This window comes from Capra hircus, chromosome 1, assembly GCF_001704415.2.
Source record: "Capra hircus breed San Clemente chromosome 1, ASM170441v1, whole genome shotgun sequence".
Classification (NCBI taxonomy): Eukaryota; Metazoa; Chordata; class Mammalia; order Artiodactyla; family Bovidae; genus Capra; species Capra hircus.
The window spans coordinates 144,213,784-144,232,095 of NC_030808.1; the positions used below are offsets into that span (position 1 = coordinate 144,213,784).

At 42.0% G+C, this 18,312-nt stretch overlaps 1 protein-coding gene and 1 non-coding gene across 2 annotated transcripts; both read right to left on the reverse strand.

Annotated features, from left to right (window-relative positions):
- Positions 2,290-17,767, reverse strand: LOC108636378 (phosphoinositide 3-kinase regulatory subunit 4-like). The gene is made up of 4 exons (XM_018050673.1): positions 17,597-17,767; positions 5,294-5,495; positions 3,185-3,372; positions 2,290-2,457 (listed from the first exon to the last, which is right to left on the reverse strand). The coding sequence occupies exons 1-4, from the start codon at positions 17,621-17,623 to the stop codon at positions 2,290-2,292; spliced, it is 585 nt and encodes a 194-aa protein (XP_017906162.1). The 5' UTR covers positions 17,624-17,767.
- TRNAC-GCA lies at positions 17,966-18,036 on the reverse strand. The gene has a single exon. It is a non-coding gene; the product is annotated as a tRNA-Cys (tRNA).

Here is an 18,312-nt window from a genome sequence, read left to right on the forward strand (position 1 = left end):
CTTCTAGATTCAGGACCTGGAGTGTTCCACAGGGCATGTCCAGGCACAGCACCGGAGATGATGGTCATCTGAGTTAAATTCACCCATTCCAGTCCATCTTAGTTCACTGATTCCTAGAATACAATGTTCACTCGTGCCATCTCCTGTTTGACCACTTCCAATTTACCCTGATTCACGGACCTAACATTCCAGCTTCCTATGCAATGTTGTTCTTTCCAGCACCGGACTTTAGTTCACCACCAGTCCATATCGCAAACTTGGAGTTGTTTCCGCTTTGGCGTAGCCTCTTAATTCCTTCTGGAGTTATTTCTCTGCTCTTCCCCAGTAGCATAATGGGCACCTACCAACCTGGAGAGTTCATATTTCAGTGTCATATCTTTTTGCAACCAGAAGTCAATATAGTAATGTAAAGCAATCATCCTCCAGTTAAAAATAAATAATTTTTTAGAAAAAGCTATACTGAAGGATCTATGCCTGCTGAGTAACAACGTCATCTTAAAATCAACTCATTTCTTTTACCAAGAAACAAAGCGGAAACCAAGACCATTGCCGAACCTGGCACAGTCAGCAGAAAAATACCATTCCCCCTGCATCTCTAGCTCACATGTGTGGAAAGAACAGCTGAGTGTGATTTCCAGGGAGGATATGCTGGATTTGAGAATACTCAAAACACTCTGCCATGAAGTCTAGATAATAGAGCAGGCTAGGTTGAACATTTCCCCCAGAAAATCTATTTCACAAAACCACTCAAGTGTGGAAAGAAAAACATCAAAAGTCCAACAGTCATGGCACATTTCATGAACCACAAAATCTGATACCTTTCCTGGGATTACAGAATAAAACGTATAGCTTCACTTAAGTATAAAATGCCACTTATAAAGACAGATTCTATAGTCAAATAGACAGTGTGTGATCGACAGTTTTTGTTTTTAAAGCCGGACTGATAAACCGTATTGAACTGTATTTTAGAAACAAACATTCCAGGGTATTTTTCTTAAAAGAAAAAAAAAAATTATGTGACTCAAAAGACCACTTATTAAGATTTCTGAAGTCTTTAAATCATTGGTCTCTACTGGCATTTTTCCTACACTCACAATGGAAGTCTGTGGGAACTCATGTGGTTTTTCAATCTCTACCCAATACTTTGGCCACCTGATGCAAAGAACTCACTCATCTGAAAAGACCCTGATGCTGGGAAAGATTGAAGGCAGGAGGAAAAGGGGATGACAGAGGATGAGATGGTTGGATGGCATCACCAACTCAATGGACAAGAGTTTGAGCAAGCTCTGGGAGTAGGTGATGGACAGGGAGGCCTGGCGTGCTGTGGCCCATGGCGTCACAGTCAGACACGACTGAGCGACTGTACTGACTAACCCATAAGCATATATTTCATCTCAGTTTTCAAGATACATTTTTATTATTAAAATCTATACAGAAACTCATTAAAAATGTTTTTAAAAATCTGCCAATCCAATGTCAGAGATGAGCTCCATCACATAACACTGGGCATGTCTGTTAACACAACTGAGCCACAATTTCCATCTGAAATCTCTCTTAAGTTTCTCCAAATTTTATCAGAATGCAGAAGTGTTTTTCCAAAAATCTTAATGTTGATGATTGCTGAGTGATGGTTGGTTATAGGTGATTTTGGTTTATTTTTAAAGCACTCATTATTTTCCAAATGTTTCTACCTATTTTTTAAAGAAATTCATAGCTATTAAACCCCTCAGAAGTTGAATGCCAGAGTTTACTCAAGGAAGTCTGACATTTAGTGGGAAAGTGGCATGACACTAAGCAGGCACTAAGCAGGTAAAACCCAGCACTACCAATGGGGAACGTGGGCCACCGGCAAGTGAGAACAGCAGATGACAGGCCTACAGGCACTGCCAGAGCCGAGAAGACCCGAACTCCACAGGCACCGAGCTGGGATTTCTCACTTCTCGGCTCTTCCTGTGGGCTTTCTTTTGTATATACATGTATACTTAGGTTGCACCGGGTCTCAGGTGCAGTATGCAGGATCTAGTTCCAGGACCAGGAAGCAAACCTGGCTCCCCTGCCACTGGGAGCCGTGGAGTCTCAGCCCCTGCGACCACCTGGGAAAGAACATTAGGGATCGTGGGCTTTCAAAGTGACAGCTTGGGGATCACTTCCTCTGCCAGTAACTGTCACCACTTTCTTCCACTGGATTCCAGGCCCAGGCACCCGGGCTGGAATACCACCGCCCCTCAACAGCACACGCACCAGGTGGTGGGGGTTTACTCTCCCACTCCGGCGTTTCCCATCATCTGCTTAGCTATCCTCTCGCGCACTGCCACTGCTCCCCGTTTTCTGCTGTATGAGCTGCTGAAGCTCAGCTTTACACGTTGTGATCCGGATCTGGGAAGTGGACGGTAAAATTGTGCTACTGAAAACCTGTACTGTTGGTTTTCTATTTTGGACATTTGTCACTTCTGGAACCTGCAAAACCAAAAGAGTAAGTATCTGTGTCATAAGTAAAGTCTGTTTGATGATTAAAATCTACCCACGTTCTCTCTATTACACCAGACTTTTGTCCTTATTAATGTACCAATTTTTAAATCCATCTAAATACAGGGACATATTTTCTCAGTGAAAATCTAATTAAAATAAAGTTTAACCACTAATTCCAAATCTCCATATTTTAAAAACATTCTCAGTGTAGCCAATAACATTAAACAAAAATACTCATTAACTGAGACAAAGAAAGTGAATTTTAATTTATCAGTTGATTCAATTAAAATAGAATTGCCTAGGGAAGAATTAACGCAAATTAAAAAACTTACTTCAAATATATCTAAATCATGACATTTCTCACACAGAGTAAACTTGGGACTTTTCTTCCCAGAAGTATTTTTGCTATCTTACAGATATAACTATGCTATATTAAATGAAGAATAAAAAGATTTTAAAGGTTCACTGCAGCCTAGGAGTAGAATCCTAGTTCATAATGACATCTTCACCCCAGTTTCAGATCACCTTATTTGGTGCTTTCAATACTAGACTTCCCTTTGACTATGAAGATAAACCTCTCGTGCAAAGAAAAACGTCCTTCCTAAAAGACAAGTCACTGTACTGATTTTTCCGGTACAGTACACAGCCTCTAAACATCCAAAACAGTAGAATGAGATCCACAGACAAAACGCGCGCTACTGCGGGATGACAATACCTGCGGAGAAGTCGACAAAGGGACGCAGATAGCAGCGGAGGACTCGGAACGAGGCGGCTTCCCAGCCGGCATCACCTCCTGATCACTCCCTTTAGGCAGGGCCTGCTGCATGCTCGGTGGTTCCAGAGAGCCAAACATGCTTTTCCACTCTTCACTGACATTTGAGTCTTGTTTCCCATGTTTTCTAGCTATGAAAAAAGATCAGAATAATCTGAAGGAAGCCTCTATGACAAATCCGTGCTTGTATTACTCTCTGCGTGCATGGGGCAGAGGAAGGGGGATAGCACGGACTCATGAGCTATTTGTTCTTCATGAGGGCCGATTTATTTATATTCACAGAGAAACATGTTAGTTCTCATTTCATCTCTAGGGCAGATGGACAGATGCACTTTCAGTAGTGTTAGTAATTAGACCTAACTGCTGCCTAGTTGTCCAAGGCTGGCTCAATTTCAAGGAACCACCTTATCTGAAGAACCAACAAAAATATAACTTTTTCAAATGTCCTGACTACACTGATAAATATGACCTCTCTATATCCAGAGTCAGTTACATGGGGTGAAAAAAAGAAATGAAAAGTCATCTGCATTCTTATGCATATTCCTTCACAGGTCTGTCAGCGTTTCTATAAGGAATTTCCAGAACTGAAAACATAAGTCAAATAGTAAAAAAAAAAAATCATATTAATAATATGTTCCATTTATAAGCTCAAAAACAGTGAATTTAGTGAAAATGCCCATTCCCTGCCACTTGCTGACACAAGCATCATCAGTCTTCACTAGTCACAAAGGCAGAGAATGGCATCTCGTTTCTATTTGCATTCATTTCATTGTTTACCTTTTAAATGTGAATTTTTATTCTATCACTTGTATGTTCAAATCCTTCACTATTTTTCTCTCGGGAGCTTGTGGTTTTCCTTATCAAACTATATAAATGCTTTACATTTTATGGCTATAAATCAGGGGTCCCCACCCCCAAGTCGTGGCCGGTTAGGAACCAGGCTGCATAGCAAAAGGTGAATAGCCAGTGAAACAGAAACCAACCTCATCTCTCACCTGTGGAAAAATTGTCGGTCACTGGTGCCAAAAAGGTTGGGCATCACTGCTGTAAACCGTTAATAGTTAAGTTGCAAATAGTTTATTCCAAGTTCAACAGTTAGAGGTCTTTTCTTTTTTGAAAGTAATTCATCAGCTGCCCTCAAAATCTGATACTAGAATGCTGTTGTTAGGTTGCTAAATCGTGTCTGACTCTTTGCAGCCACATGGACTGTAGCTCACCAGGCTCCTCTGTCCATGGGATTTTTCAGGCAAGAACACTGAAGTGGGTTGCCATTTCCTTCTCCAGGGAATCTTCCCAACCCAGGGATCAAACCTGTGTTTCCGCATAGCAGGTGGATTCTTTACCACCCAACCACAGAGAAAGCCCGATGCTGGAATATAAGGATTTTAAAAGGCATGTACTTGGAAGTGAGCATATCTCCACAAAAGGTGCAAGGGAAGAATGCATGAGATTTTAAAACCCTTACACAATCAATGTCAATGGCACAAGAGCCAACAGGTTTAAATCTCAAGACTGAAAATCATGAAAATTCCACGTACAGAGGAGCCTGGTGGGCTACATACAGTCCATGGGATCACAGAGTCAGGCACACGGTACGACTAACACTTTCACTTTCAAATCATGAATGCATCTCTCCTTTGCAGGACTAGTCAATTCACTGGCCATTACCCACTAGTAACAAGCTAGGAAACTTCACCCTCATTCTACATATTGACCTTGGGTTGGTGCTTAAAGGATTAAAAAATAGAATGTTGCCTTCAATCATATACTTCCACAGAGGCAGCCAGGCTTTGGAGTCAGACTTTGGATTGAATTCTGACTCCACACGTACAAATCCAGGAATTTGCAAAGTTACTTAATTTCTCAACTGTACGTCCGCTTCTCCACCTTTCCTCTCCTTAGCCTTCATGCTATTAAATATAAATGGAGTCATCCACTCACTGTATTTGAAAGTTCTACATGTGAGAAATGTGACTTCTTAGTTCCACTACTAAAAACTTATGCAACAACTAATAATAACAAGCTAACACGCACACACAGAAATGTACTAACCTCGCTTGTCATCTGGTTCCTGTTTGGTTTTAACAAGGTCAACTTGTCTCCCAGTTATACCTAAGGCTGCCAAATCAATTACACCTTTCTGACTACTGTCATGGAGATGACTCTGATCCACTATATTGGCCTTTGCTTTGTTCGATTTCATCATGAAGTCTTTCAGAGCCAAAAGCTTCTCTTCCTCTTCCTCTGTCATTCCCTAAAAACAAATAAAACCATATGTCCTACATTATTTTGCAAGTCATAAGAGGCCTCAAAATGACTAACAACTGAAGGGTCAAACCACTCATTTTAAAATTTAAGAGTCAGAACAGTAAAATGAAGCAAGCAAAGGCAAGAGAAAAAGAAATGATCAATACAGAACAACATTACTCTGATCTCCGAGGACACTTGCCTTCTATTGGGCATTTTCTACTTTGTATCATGATTTATATCTTCACATTCTTTCTAAAAGGCAACATTCAAATATAATTCGCCTTTGAAATCTCCAAAGAACTTCATACAGTGCCCGGTAGATCTTTAATCTATAACTTTGAATAAACAAACCTTTATCAAACAAATCTAAACAAAAATTCTGCAAGTACAGTATGAAGCCGAAGAAAGCGCGTGTACTGGGACTTTGTCCCTAGATGTGCTGGAACATGTGGTGGGACCCTGCTGGGAAGGCACTCTGTGACACATGAAGCACTCTGAGCATTCTGAACACACGCCTCATGGACTGACAGGCAAATGGAAGCAACACACTTGCATTCTTCAGGTAACAGGAAGACTAGAGTCAGGCCGCTTCGGTTCAAATTCCAGCCGCACTACTTACAATCTGTATGGCCATGAGCAAGCCACCCACTGTCTCTGGACCTCTATTTACCTATGAGGATAATTACCAGCACCCATCTTATAAGACTATTATAAAATTTCAGTAAGTTAATCCACATAAGACAAACCACTTCAAGTCAAGTGAAGGGAAGTCGCTCAGTCGTGTCCGACTCTTTGCAACCCCATAGACTGCAGCCTGCCAGGCTCCTCTGTCCATGAGATTTTCCAGGCAATACTACTGGAGTGGATTGCCATTTCCTTCTCCAGGGAATCTTCCCAACCCAGGGCTCGAACCCCGGTCTCCCTCATTGTAGACAGAGGCTTTACCGGCTGAGCCACCAGGGAAGTCCAATGAATACTCATTTAAATAATGAATTCGATGTGCAAAGTAAACATTCCGGTACTTGAAGCAGTTCTGCGTTTTCTTGACTTTCCAACCTCCACAAACTCCTGTAGAATGTTTTGATTATGCAAATGAAAAAAGTAATCAAATGGCAATTCCCTAAGGCCTCAATCTAAAATCCCTCTAAAACTGGAGCTTAAAGTAATAGTCACAATCCACTGGCACAAGAGGAAAATCAACTCGAGAAAGTCAAAAAGCTAAGAAATAGTGAAATAAAATAACATGAAAGTATAATACTTGTACAACATCCTTGACAAATTTTTTCCAATATTAACCTGAAATTCATTTATTGACATTTCTCCTAACATCTGCTTAGACAATGACACAGCTAACAGTTCTACTCTTTCTAGCCTACGTTTCAGCTCACAGGAAAGGACAGCTCTGCTTCAGTCCACACAAGGGAAGGCCAGAAAGAAGGCTGAGTGGAGAGACTCCCCGACCATGGAGCTCTAGACAGATTCTGCTCAGCAAAAGCAGCCAGTCACAAAAGTTACGTCCTGTGTGACCCCATTTACACGGAACACCCAAGACAGGCACACTCCCAGAAACACCGAGCCGACCCAGAGAGGGAGCCGCTGCTGACACACAAGGGTGCCCCCTGCAGGCTGACGGAAATGTCCCGGGGGGCTTCCCTGGCAGCTCAGATGGTAAAGAGTCAGCCTGCAATGCAGGAGACCCCCCTGGGTCAGGAAGATCCCCTGGAGAAGGGAATGGCTACCCACTCCAGTATTCTTGCCTGGAGACTCCCAGGGACGGGGCAGATTGGCAGACTACATACTGTCTGAGTGTTTCCCCAAAGAGTCAGACACGACTCAGCAACTTCACATATTATAGAAAATGTTATAGAATTAGACAGTGGTGATGGTTTCACAACTTTGTGAATACACTAAAAACCACTGAAGTGTATGCTTTTAAACACTAAATGTCTATGAATTATATCTCAATTAAAAAATGTTAGGAATGCATCATCAAAACACAAAGAAAAAACCCTGACAAGGACTATCAGCTCAGTTCAGGTGCTCAGTCATGTCCGACTCTCTGAGAACCCATGAACACCAGGCTTCCCTGTTCATCACCAACTCCCCGAAGCCTGCTCAAACTCATGTCCATCGCATCGGTGATGCCATCCAACCATCTCATCCTCTGTCGTCCCCGTCTCTCGCCTTACATCTTTCCCAGCATCGCGGTCTTTTCCAATGAGTCAGTTCTTCACATCAGGTAGCCAAAGTATTGGAGTTTCAGCCTCAGCATCAGTCCTTCCAATGAATATTCAGTACTGATTTCCTTTAAGATGGACTAGTTGGATCTCCTTGCAGTCCAAGGGACTCTCAAGAGTCTTCTCCAACACCACAGTTCAAAAGCATCAATTCTTCAGCGCTCAGCTTTCTTTATAGTCCCAACTCTCACATCAATACATAACTACTGGAAACCCACAACTTTGACAAGACGGACTTTTGTTGGCAAAGTAATGTCTCTGCTTTTTAACAGGCTGTCTAGGTTGGTCGTAGCTTTTCTTCCAAGGAGCAAGCATCCTTTAATTTCATGGCTGCAGTCACCATCTGCAGTGATTCTGGAGCCCAAGAAAATAAAGTCTCTCACTGTTTCCATTGTTTCCCCCTCTATTTGCCATGAAGTGATGGGACTGGATGCCATGATCTTAGTTTTCTGAATGATAAGCTTTAAGTCAGCTTCTTCACTCTCCTCTTTCATTTTCATCAAGAGGCTCATTAGTTCCTCTTCACTTTCTGCCATAAGGGTGGTACCATCTGCATATCGGAGGCTATTGATATTCCTCCTGGCAATCTTGATCTAGCTTGTGCTTCATCCAGCCTAGCGTTTCTCATGATGTACTCTGCATAGAAGTTAAATACGTAGGATGACAATATACAGCCTTGACATACTTCTTTCCCCATTTGGAACCAGTCTTTTGTTCCATGTCCAGTTCTAACTGTTGCTTCCTGACCTGCATACAGATTTCTCAGGAGGCATGGAAGGTGGTCTGATAATCCCATCTCTTTCAGAATTTTCCACAGTTTATTGTGATCCACACAGTCAAAGCCTTTGGCATCATCAATGAAGCAGATGTTTTTCTGGAATTCTCTTGCTTTTTCGATGACCCATTGGAGGTTGGTAACGATCTCTGGTTCTTCTGCCTTTTCTAAATCCAACTTGAACATCTGTAGGTTCACGGTTCACGTACTACTGAAGCCTGACTTGGATAATTTTGAGCATTTCTTTGCTAGTGTGTGAGCTGAGTGCAATTGTGCAGTAATTTGAGCATTCTTTGGCAATGCCTTTCTTTGGGACTGGAAAAAAAACTGACCCTTTTTAGTCCTGAGGCCCCTGCTGAGTTTTCCAAATCTGCTGGCATATTGAGTGCATTTGTTCGTAGTGATGCATCCTAAGGCCCACTTAACATTGCACTTCAGGACATATGGCTGCAGGTTAGTGATCTTACCATCGTGACTATCTGGGTCTGAAGATCTTTTTTGTATTATTCTTCTGTATATTCTTACCACCTCTTCTTAATATCATCTGCTTCTGTTAGATCCACACTGTTTCTGTCCTTTATTGAGCCCATCTTTGCATGAACGGTTCCCTTGGTATCTCTAATTTTCTTGAAGAGATCTCGTCTTTCACACTCTATCATTTACAGCAAAAGTGTAGTCCCTTAATATCCGTCAGACTTCTGCTTCCAGCCATGATGTATAACAGGGACAAGATTTACCCTCCCATTTAAAACAACTCTGAAACCAGACAAAAAATATGAGATGACACTTTTCAGACACTGGAAAGCACGAAGCACAGGGCTCTGATTCCCCCAGATAAAGGTGAGTCCGATGACTGTCCCAGCTTACTCTTTGGAGAGTTTCCAGACCATGGCATGAGGAGGGTGATGGTGGGGGGGACTCGGGAGTTCATCAGAGCCATGTTCAAGAGACAAATCAGAGTTCCAGGAAGCCAAATGGCCAAGCATGGGGCAGAGCCTTGAAGAAGAGAGACCCCCTGCCAAGCCAGAGCTGTGGTCAGGGCGCCGCCAGTCTCCCACCGAGCGCTGAGCTACATGCGTATGAGCACCCGCACCTGGGACCAGGAAAAGGCAACAGAAAGCAGCAAGCCAAACAACCCCAGAGCTGACAAGGCCGGGGATCACTCACTCTGCTCCTACCAGCCGGAAGTGGGAGACCTCTTACCACACAGAGCATCACGTCCTCATGAGTCCCTAGGAATCGAGCTAAGCTGGCCACTGACCACAGGCTGATCTGGATCTCTCCTAACAAAGCTCAAAACCAAGGCGTAACATCATCAAACCAACTCCAAATAACTTTCACTGTAGAACAAATCCAACACTATACAGTCATCCTCAGGACCCCCAACAAAATCCAGATGCTTGATCCCCTCAATAAAATGGCAGCACAGTATTTGCAAGGAACTGACAAACGGCTTCCTATATACTTTAAATTACCTCTAGATTACTTATCATATCTAAAACAATGTCAATATTATTTTTAAAAAGTTGTAAATACAATGTAAATAATATGCAAATAGTTACCAGTATGAGGCAAATTCAAGTTTTGCTCTTCGGAACTTTCCGGAATTTTTTTTTTTTTTTTAATATTTTTGACCCACGGTGGTTGAATTCATGGATGTGGAATGTGTGGATACAGAGGGCCAACTGTGTAGTGTAAAGCGATTTAGCACACAAAAGTATAAAATTCACAATCAAGAGAGAAAGAAAAATGGATGGCCAGGAGTCAGAGATTAGACGAAAACTTACATTTTATTGTATATCTTCTTATATACCTTTTCAATTTTACACCATGCATCGATACTAGCAAGTCAAAATGTTTTTAGTTAAAAAGATGTACAAGTTTAAAATGTTAATTAAAGTATCTGTTCTAGCATCTGATTAAATGAATATGAAAAAAAAACAGGGAGCTCTTATTGATGAGATCAATCTAAAATAATCCTGACATGTTACCTCCAGATGGGAAATCCTATTGTAAATCTGGAGGACAGGCAGATATCAACTCCCACAGAGGTAATGTTCCAGAAGTGTACTTTAAGTCTATTATCTGGTACTCTGAATATATCAGGGAAGCAATGCTAGGCTGCTCTGGAGAGGCCTCTGTTAGTCACACCGTATCTCAAGTGTCCCCATGTGGTCCTACAGAAAAGAGCCCTGAAGAACCCCAAGCCAAAAAAAAAAAAAAAAAAAAAAGAATTCTGCAGGAGGGTAAATTCTGCAGAGGCTAATTTCTCCCCTCTGTATTCCTGACATTAGGACAAGGACTCAGTTCCCACCTCCAAAGCCTCCTCTGGCTTCAGGCCTCTTCCAGGAATCCCAACAAACTCAGAAGCACAGGGACCAAAAAGACAGACTCGCAAAGGGCTGGAAGAGAAGAGCTGCCCAGGGGCCTCTTCCTAAGTCCACATAAAACCCCAGCAAGCCTCTCAGCTTTAGTTCCTTATCCTCTGGGCACTCTGACAGGCAAGATGGCACTTTGCAGTGGTGGGGCGGGGGTTGGGGGAGGCATGTAGAGTGAAGACAGGTTTAGGTTCCGACATTAGCTTTGAAATGTAATTCACTAACTATGCATGCATAGGAGCTTAACTACCCTCACTGAGCCTCAGTTTCCTTATCTAACAAAATGATGCCAATATCTACTCATCAAACCTATTTCAAGGACAGGCACACAACACAGAAAATAGACTCACTGTGTGTTCTCAAGCCGGGGAAGCCGGTGCCGTGCTGTGCAGCTGAGGGCCTCGGAGACTCTAGCCTGCCGTCCTTTCCGGCAGCAGCACCTAGCCCTTGAAGCAGAGCATCCCTGCCCCTGAGGAGTCTCCTGAGACCATCTGTGACTAGTCCCCTAAGATTATTCACAGAAACAGCATACAACAGGGGATTCCGTGTTCCCCGTTTCCACTCACAGAAAGGAGATGAGTGAGGACCTCAAGCACTGAGGCTCAGGAGCACAAGTCAGGGAGAGTGCAGAGCTTCCATTGGGACCCCAGGGGTGCAGGCTGGCGCCGGGGAGCCCGCAGGGCACCGGGGCTGGGAAGAGGAGCAGCAGGACGCAGAAGGGCTATGGATGCCGCCCCTCCCCTCGCCCTCCCTTTGCCCCGGGCAGCGGGAAACTGACACCCACTGCACGGGGACAAGCAACAATCAGGAGCTAAGGCGGCTCCACAAAATGACTAACGACTTACACGGAAGAGAAGACTTCCGCATAGAAGATTTCAGCTTAATATACAGGATTTGCATGGAAGAGAGGGATACAAAAGAATCACACTATTCACGTTCCAAGAAACATCTAAACTGGGGTGCTTTTTATTGCATGAGGAAATCTTTTTGATAGGATAAGAATTACTTGCTCAGAAGAAAGAACTAGAAAATGTGATTCCATACCCAATTTTCCATAAACTGGAAAATACATCTAACGTACAAGCCAAGGTTAAAAGAAAACTCCAAGAAACAAGCTCTCTGGCAATTCAAGTCATATCAAATTGAAGTCCTCTGAAACACAGGAAACAGAAACACTGGTTTGCAAGGGACTTTCAGAGGCACCTTAAGTCTCCAGATAAAGTCAGACCTCAAAGAACCAAGGTGGTTATTAACCAGCATCCCACAGAAGCCTATTGCAGCGTTCAATCACCCAAACCCCATGTGGGCATCAGACAGCACCAGACAGTCAGTGACAGGCATCAATCTGAGAAAGGATTTATCTCCCGAAGCGAACCGATTCTCTCTCCACAGCAGGTGTTTTCTCCTCTTCGTTTCTCTTAGACAAGACAGTGACCAATATTCATGCTCTTAACCATCATGCCCCACAGACTTAAAAGTCACTTATTCATGGTGACCCCAAGCATTCACTTTAAGGCCCACGGACATCTTTTCAGGAACCGTACCCTTTCTTTCTAACCAGTTACACTCCTACTTCGTCTTCCCTAGGATTCACACGTCCCTCTAGAACAGGATGCTGAGTCTAGATGTGAATAATGCCAAGCATAATAACAAGGATTCCTACTTCTAATGCGATTTGTTAACAAGGATTCAAACCCACAGATTTCCAAGATACAGCAGTAAACTGCGGGTTTATTCGATCTAAGACACATTGTGAGTCCCAGCATTTTAGCTGCTTGCATACAGCGAAGACTCTAAATTTGAGCTGAATTAAACCAAGAGTTTTCTTTACTGCATTTGTGTTCTGTAATTTTTTTTCTAACAGCCACAAGGCCACCCTCAGTCAGCAGGTTTTCCCAATAGCTTCAACCACTTCTAAAAAACATTACTCTCTCCATAGAGTGCTTAAAATCTCTTCTTTTTTCATCCCCAAGAATATTCTCCTTGTCAATGCGTTTATAATAAAAGGCGTTCAACAGTAACCAAGAGGACTTTTTTAGATAGATTTAACTACCTGGTGAGTTGGCTGATAGAAACCAGCCTACAAAGGTTATCTTTTGTCTAATCCAAACCGCAGAAAAGTAAGAACTGTAAAGCATATAGATAAGCAGTCTCTCAACTCCTAAACCTGGCCTTTCAAAATATCCAACAATGATAAAAGCAAAGAGTAACACGAATAACAATTTCTGAGAAACAAGGACAATGGTGCAGATTTCTAACAAACCACGTAAATATCAGGTTTATTTCAGTGAAACACAACTAAAAGTTATTACAAATGAATGCCATTTTTCAATCCCAGAAACACTCCTTTTTTTCATTAATAGTTTAAGAGCCAAACTTGCTTGCTTGTTCAGTCCCTTCAGTCGCGTCTGACTCTGCGACCCCATGGACCACGGCCCGCCAGGCTCCCCTGTCCATGGGATTCTCCAGGCAAGCATACTGGAGTGAATGGCCATTTCCTTCTCCAGTGATAAAGTAAGAAGTGAGTGAAGTGAAGTCGCTCAGTCGTGTCCGACTCTTTGTGACCCCACGGACTGTGGCTTACCAGGCTCCTCTGTCCATGGGATTTTCCAGGCAAGAGTACTGAAATGGGCTGCCACTGCCTTCTCCAAAGAGCCAAACTTCTATGGCTCAAAAGAGAATAAGCAGTCAAAGCAGTAGGAATCTCTAGACCTGGCTTCTAAGAAAGCCTTAACAAACTTCAAAAAAGGAGGTCATATTTTTAGCAATATTATCCATCTTTCACAGATAGATAAATTGTTCTCAGGATGAAAATTTTACTTTACAAACTCTAGGAAAGAAAGAATGATGATTCCCCACACTGGATTAATCTATTATGAAAAGGAAAGACTGAAGGGAGTCACAGCCTTTTTTGCAAAGGATATCCAAGGTCATTTACCCCAACCACAGGGAAAGCACACTGGGCTTATAAAAGTAGGAGAAAGCTAGGGAGGAATAGGAACTTGCAAAGGCAAAATGAGTATTTTAGGATGCTTTAGCAACTAGAGTCACCTCTCAAAAGTCCATTCAATTTAAATATCTATCAATATTTTGATAGCTGGCTGTCCAGCAAAATGAAGGGTATCTACACTGACAAGCTGGATAAATAATTGCCTGGTACAAACCAAAGACCCAAAGTTAATCAACAGGTGCTACACTGCTTGGGAAGGGGTGGGGGAGGGGTGGGGAGCAAGAGGGGTCAGTTGTCTGGAGATTAAAAAGAGAAAAAAAACGAAAGAAACCAGAACCAGTGAGTGCTCTAAAAACCAATTTTGGAAAAAGCCTGATTCCAATTTATTATCAATGTGGACTTGGGCTGAAATCAGCTATACAACAAAAGCAGGTCCATCAATATATATTCCTGCTACACTTCCCTTAACAGAAGATGCTTCAGACACTGCACAAAAGGAGAAAGGGTGAGCCACTGAGCGCTGTGTTACACTCAACATGCTGGACAGCATAGCGGCTCCCTGGACTCCTCTCACCTTCCAGAGCGTTTGTTCATGAACATTAACTACCTTGAAAGAAATGGGAGAAGTCTGTAGTCCAATTTAAATCTTTAAAAGTTTAAATAAAAACAGGACTCTCCAAACCTCTTTCTTAAAGGGGCACAGTTGGAAGGGAGGATTGATTCCAAGCTGGAACACGCATACCTGTATTATTGGTTGAGTAATATATGGATCAAGGTAAGGCATCAGTTTGCAGTAGACATCAGCTGTGCTTAGTTGGTGAGCTACCACGGTGATAAATCCCACAGCACCATAGCGTATCTATAGGTTGGGATGACACAGAAAGGGGGCTAAGAGGGAAAAAAAAGGCATGGATTCAACCACGTTCATAAAGAGTTCCACACTATCAAGATACCATGTTCATAAAGAGTTTCCCACTATTAAGATCAACAAATGCTTCCCTTACAACACTACTGATACAGGGATTATACCAAATGTTACTATCAGGTTGCCTCTGACTGTCCTGGGACATAAACTGAGCCAGGCGAACACTCTGATGTCATACTATTCCCGCCCATAACTATGAACAATACCGTAAGGGGGCAAAAACAGGTCCCTCTTTCCTTGGGATTCAAACTGTCATGTTTTCAGTCAGGGCTGACGATGGGGGACACGTCCTCACTCACGAGACTGACTTAAAAACCACAGGACAGAGACTCGAGTCCCAGCAGCACACGGCAGACTGTGACCCCATGTCATCCACCTGACGGAGGTCCAGGGACGCACAGCCACCACACAGGCAAGGAACGGTGAAGGCGTTTCTCCTCCAAGTCGCGGCTTGGATGAAGGGAATGATCTCACCTGACTGACACTCATTTACAGGCAAAGATCTGATCGTATCAAAGACGAATACTCATGAATTCATTCACAAGGCAATATGAATTGAGACTGAAAGGCAGAAAACAAATGCTGCCCACTATTAAAGAGTTAAGATGGGCCACAGTCCATGGGGTCGCAAAGACTAGGACATGACTTGGCCACTGAACAACGACGACAAGAGGGAAAGGTCAGTTTTCATAAATTCAAAGTGGGAAGACTGATTAATATCAATTATAGTTATCACCACCACCAACCCAATTCCCATTAAGAATCACTAGAACAGACTAACCACACATAAAGACAGAACAACAGAGAGAGGCACACAGTTTATCATCTGGTTTTTAAGTAAGTAGGTGTTTCTAAGTTATTAAACACATTTTTCTTTTCAACAGTTCAAAATGCCAACAAATGACTGTTTGCTTGATTTTTCTCAGCAAGGCTCGTCTTCATCCCCATAGGTAGTATCACATTCAGTTCTAGTTCCAAGGGAGTTCCACATCCAAAATGCTCCAAATTTATTCTATACCTTAAGATAATTACTTTTATGTTAAACTTAAGATACTTGAAGACCCCGACGAGAAACAGCAGAACTCAGAAAAATCTCTGTAGATTTTGACGAGAGGTAAAAAACTATATTTTATGATAATTTTTGCTTGAAAATGGACAGACATCCATTTTGCAGATAAATAAAATGCTACTTATATACTATATTAAATATCAAAAGTAATTTCCAAATAAGCAACAGAATACATTATGTGAAGTTATAATATATAAATACATATATATACAGAGGATTTTCATCAGAATAAAGAATATCAAAGTCAAAAGCAAGGAAAATTTGACCCTTAAAAGGCAATGCCACTTTCACAGGAGGAAAAAGAACAACGTTGATGTGAGAAATGAGCAGGAAAATATTCCAGGCAGCAAGATATTTGTTAGGATGATACATTTTCTCTTTCATATTCTTATGTGAAAAGGGGTGCTTTCTACATCTGCCTTATACTACACAGGACAAGAAACTCAAAAGACGTTCTACCTCTTTTATTATATTAGTAATTTTTGCTTCCCAAGCTATTAGCTCTTTAAAAACTGAGGAAAAAAGATGATTCCCTCAAGGTTTAGTACTTTGTCGATTACACACACAAAAAAGCATTTCAGTGTAGCAGAGATTTTTATCACAATTACATTGCCAACACTCAAAACTTCACTATTAAATTCTTTTTAACATAATCATCAACAAATTCAAATTAGGATTACAATCTAAAAGAATGATTATAGATATTGTTAGAGTGTACAATAAGAAATCTACATATACTCAAATTTCCACAACTTTTTTCTTTGGAAAATCTATATTCATGCATAAATACTTCCAGAAATTTTATACCTCTACTATCTAACCATCTAATTTATATAATCAAAATAATTTCTTTGTCTTTTTTTCTCCAAGGATTACCTCAAGAAAAACTTACCAATCAAATCTAACTAATTTTGAGTTTTTATAAATTCTATTGGCAAAGCATTAAGCAGTAATAAAATATTTTATCTCAAAAGGTAATTGTCTAAGATTTCATGTCTTCTCGGTACAAAGCCAACTTGCAATCTCACATTGGTTACTTCCTTAAAATGAAGTGATACAAAAACTAATAAAAGCTTCTAATATTTTTACTTTTACAAAGGGTCACATATACCTGTTTGTTCTTATTCTGAATTTTAAATTGATAAGCATAGGTTAACTATTATAAAGGTCAAGGAATTATCCTTTCATTGGTTAATAAAATTACTAACAGTAGTAATGGCAATACGGCAAGTGTTCAACCGGCGATCCGTGTAATGATAGACGTGACAGACAATCTCTCACATACAGTCTCTAACAATCAAGTGTCCAAAAACATAAGCTACCTCTTCAGAGCAGTTAAAGCCTTTATCTACATTGTGTTAAAAGAAAAAATCTCCGTCTTTCAAGGATCACCAAGACTTAACTACAGATTAAAACAAAGATGTACTTCCCAGCCTGGGCTGGGGAACCGACGCTCCTGTGAGTGGCCTGCGTGTCACTCACACACAACACGCAGGCCGGCATAAGCATGCACGAGGGTGCGCACGCTTGTGCACACACACAAGAGAGACGAAAGAGCTGAAAATCCGACTCTAGATGGTCTAGAAATTTCACAATGCTATCAATCAGCTGCAGTCATTCCCTTTCCCAGGGGATCTTCCCAACCCAGTGATGGGGCTCAGGCCTCCTGCACTGCAGGCAGACTCTTTACCACGTGAGCCCCCAGGGAAGCCCAGGTTTCTCTTACCACTCCCTCAGTTTCCCATCCTAATTTTAAGAAGCAAAAACTTACCCGTATCACTGGCAAACTTGTAGACATGAGGTTTTTGCAGCAGCCCTAATTGACACATACAGGTAAGGGCGTTAAGAGCTTTCACAATAACAAATTCCTCAGCATCACTAAGACCTTGTTGAGGCAGGGGTTTGAGAATTCAGGAGCTCTGCCAGCCAACATAGGCAGCGACACCTGAAAAAGAGAAGCAACCACACATGATTTTTTTATACCTGAAAGTACAAATGTTATCAGTGAAAAGTGTTAGTTGCCCAGTCGTGTCCTCAACTCTTTGTGACCCCATGGACTGTAGCCTGTCAGGCTCCCCTATCCATGGAATTCTCCAGGCAAGAATACTGGAGTGGGTTACCATTCCCTTCTCCAGGGGATCTTCCCGACCAGGGATCGAACCTGGGTCTCCTGCACTGCAGGCAGATTCTTTACCACTGAGCCACCAGGGAATAAAACGAATCAAGAGCCAAATATACTAAGCAATAACCCATGGAGAAACACTGCATTTCCCACTCAGCACAATAAATAAAAAAGACCCACACCAATGCCCATCATCAAGAAATTCTGTGACACCAAGGGGAAAAAGATCCTGTAAGCTTACAGAAGGGAAAACACAGATCCCCTAAGAAGGAAGCAGAATCAGACAGGCATCTGATGATCATCTCAGCACCCATGCAGGCCAGAACACAACAGGGCAAGATCGTCGAGGTTATGGAAGGAACTGC